This window comes from Macadamia integrifolia, chromosome 9 (genome assembly GCF_013358625.1).
Source record: "Macadamia integrifolia cultivar HAES 741 chromosome 9, SCU_Mint_v3, whole genome shotgun sequence".
In the NCBI taxonomy this organism is placed as follows: Eukaryota; Viridiplantae; Streptophyta; class Magnoliopsida; order Proteales; family Proteaceae; genus Macadamia; species Macadamia integrifolia.
Genome location: NC_056565.1, coordinates 20593506 through 20596881, shown reverse-complemented (window position 1 = coordinate 20596881; position 3376 = coordinate 20593506). Strand labels below are relative to the sequence as shown.

The 3376-nt window shown below is 38.4% G+C and overlaps 1 protein-coding gene across 1 annotated transcript; it reads left to right on the top strand.

Annotated features, from left to right (window-relative positions):
- The first annotated feature begins 266 nt into the window (after nt 1-266).
- On the top strand, nt 267-1794 carry LOC122088407 (dCTP pyrophosphatase 1-like). The gene is made up of 2 exons (XM_042657675.1): nt 267-629; nt 928-1794. The coding sequence occupies exons 1-2, from the start codon at nt 507-509 to the stop codon at nt 1249-1251; spliced, it is 447 nt and encodes a 148-aa protein (XP_042513609.1). The 5' UTR covers nt 267-506; the 3' UTR covers nt 1252-1794.
- The last annotated feature ends 1582 nt before the right edge of the window (nt 1795-3376 follow it).

The following is a 3376-nucleotide window of genomic DNA, read 5'->3' as shown; positions in this document are numbered from 1 at the left end:
AACCTCTCAAAAACTCCAAAAAAGAGTCTTATGTTTTCCCTTTCTTTCTGGTATGTCACATGGAATGATCGATGATGGATGGTTGTGGGACACCACTGAGTTCGAGTCCACTTGGAAATTGAAAAAAACATATGGACCCCACAAATTGTAGAAGGTGCCGAGGATCAAGGCTGAGAATCCTCTCAGATGTACACGTGGCAGAATCATAACGAAGAAGTGGTATAACATATTCCATCCTTATTCACCCCAAAAACATTTACACACAAACAACAACTCACTTTCCATTAAAGGTGTCCTTCTGGCTTCTGCCTTCCCCTATCCCTCATTTTCTAAAGAGATTGAAAAGAAAGAAACAAACCCTTTCTTGTGGCCTTCTTCATCCTCTTCTGTTCTCCATTATTTGATCTGTGTAGACGAGTCTCTCTTTAATCCTTCACAGTAGAGCTTCTTCAATCTTGAATCTTGATTTACTGTTCATTATCACATCTGTTCTTCTAGAGAGAGAGATGACAGGAGTTTCAGAAGGAGAGGGTGTTACACTCGAGGAGCTGAAGAAGAAAATGGCGGATTTTGCGAGGGAAAGAGACTGGGATCAGTTTCACAGCCCAAGAAATCTCCTCCTGGCTCTGGTAATTTTATTAATTCCCTCAAACCCTAATATACCCATCACTGGAAATCTCTCAGTTTTCCTATTTTTAATCGTTTTAAAGCTTACCCATGATGGGTTTTTGGCTCTATTGTCTCTCCTCATCGTCATTTCATGAGCCCCAGACGAAAAAAAATTATAGAAGTTGTTACTCGTTCATGGGTTTCAAAGAGAACCCTAAATTCTCTTTTTGTGTTCTTTAAAATATATTTTTTTTATGGTCTTCCTGAGGTAGGAAAGAAAAATAGAGAGGTTTTGCTTGCTATTTTTGGTGTTTTCAGGTGGGAGAAGTGGGAGAGTTATCTGAGATTTTTCAGTGGAAAGGTGAGGTACCGAAGGGACTTCCAGATTGGAAAGAAGAAGAGAAAGAACACTTGGGTGAAGAGCTTTCAGACGTTCTCCTTTACCTCGTCAGGCTCTCTGATATCTGTGGAGTTGATCTAGGTAAAGCTGCCCTCCGTAAGGTCCAGCTTAACGCCATTAAGTACCCAGTGAAGTTCTGCAAGGGCTCTTCAGAGAAATACACTCACATCACCAACACTTCTACCACCACCACCATCAACACCGACGATAACAGCAACAAGAGCTGCTCTGAAAGCGATTGATCTTAACCTGATATTTTCTCATCTGGGTAATTTTGTTTATGGGGCTTTTAGGGTTTAAAAGGTTTAAGGGCCCTGATATTTTATCATCTGAGTAACTTTGTTTATATGGGGGGTTTTAGGGTTTTTGAAGGTTGAAGCCTTGAAAGGCTTCACTTTTTCTGTTTTTCTGCTTTTTGCTATTGGGTTTGTCTATCTGGGTTTCTTGGGTAGATATGGGGATATGGCCTTGCATGAACACAATCTGGGGTGGCGTGCTTTGGTGTTTATTCTCAAAGATTTGGGTACATTGTTTGGCAGCCAAGACCAAATCCCTCTGGGCTCTGAGTTCTGAGCTCTGAGCTCTGAGCTCTGATCTCTGGCAGATGTGGTGGTGGTCATAACTGATATCAAGAAAAGAAATATGTATGTAACCCAATTTCTTCCTTTATTTAAAAATCAGTGATTTCACTGTACCCTTTTTGGATTTTAGTGGGGCTTTTGATTTTGTAATTTTCTGTTATGTATGAATATGAATGGAATTGTAGGGCTATTGTGATTTGTAAAGAGAGTGTAGAACTCAGGACTGGTAGTGTTGAGCTGATAATCATCTGCAATGGAAGAAAGGGGGTGATTCTGGTGAAAGATAATGTCAAATCAAATTAAAGTTCTGGAAAAGAAAAAGATCTTTTTCCATATTTAGATTTGGAAATTGGGAACTTTTCTCGTGTTTGGCCTGGGAGGGTCATGGGCCCAAAAGCCCATTTAAGAGTGTTTCTGGTTTTTTCTTGACAGAGAGAACTTGAGCACGTTGGAAGAAGAGGGAATTTCCTGGTATTTGCTGGCTTGGTGGCAATCATGAAAGGTTAAGGGGTGGATGTGATAGTGTGTGGGCTGCAGAATGTGGACCCTACGAGCCTAAGGATGTTGACACTGGTCCACGCTATTGTTTTCTGGATGCTCTATAATGTGAATATGTTGGTTAACAATGGTGTTTTTATTTTTTTTGTAAAAGCTAACCATGTTTGTTTGATCATATATTGCTTGGTATATATTAATTTTGTTAGAAAATTAATAAATGATGTTTTAAGTATCATCCTAGTTGATCAGCCTTGAAGTTCATTAAGCGTCCCAGAAAGAGAGTTTCAAAGAGAGCAAACTAAGAATATCAATAAAGATTGAAGTTGATCGAGCATGTTAAAAGCTCAAGCAAATAATTCCAAGCAAGGATGAAGCTCTTTAAAGCATCATGTAGCTCAACCAAGTCATGAACATATAGAAAGCACTTAAGTAGATGTGTCAAGACTGAGTTTAACAAGTTTATGGTTTGACTTGGACCGACCTGATTAGAGTTTGACAAGTTTATGGTTTGACTTGGACTGATCTGATTAATAAATATGTAAGGCTTGCAAGTAGTACATTGTGTAGTCATTTAACCCTATTGACCCGACACATTTATGAGTTTGACCTTAGTCGATTCCTTTAAATTAAACCTAGTTCAACCCTGTTTAATACTATTTGAATCCTCATTTTGCCATCAATAAATTTGAAAGGGTAAAAAAAAAGTCCAAGTGGGTTTGTTTCAATTTTCAAGATGAACAAAGATTTATTTTTGGGTAGATGATGAACAAGAGATTAATAGATGAACAAGCATCTTTAACAATAGAAAGTAACATTTAACGTTGACATTTATGTAATTGTGGTGATTAATTAATGATGAGTTTTCAGGAAATGTTTGAGGCAGAATTGTACTTTTAGTGGAATAAACTTGTTAGCTTGAGTTCTTCGACTATTGCATAGACATTGGGAAGGCCCGTTTAGGGATAAACAACTTCATAACCCGGTTATGGCAGCGTAATTATAGCTCGAGATTGATCAATCTGATTATAAATTGTACCATGTTCGACCTAGCTAAGTCCGTTTAGCTAAGCGGGCTTTCACAGTGCAGCGCTAGAATTTGGCGAAGCCCAACTAGGCTCGTCCCAATTGATTGACTCCCCTATTGAGAAGAATGGCTACAAAGAAGCTTCACCAAACATTAAATAGTTTCAAAATTGTATTATCTTTGAATCCTCAACCCAACCCCAGCCTTTTTTATCATTTTTTTTTTTTTTTTGGTAGCGGGGAAATTTATTCATGGCGAGTCTGG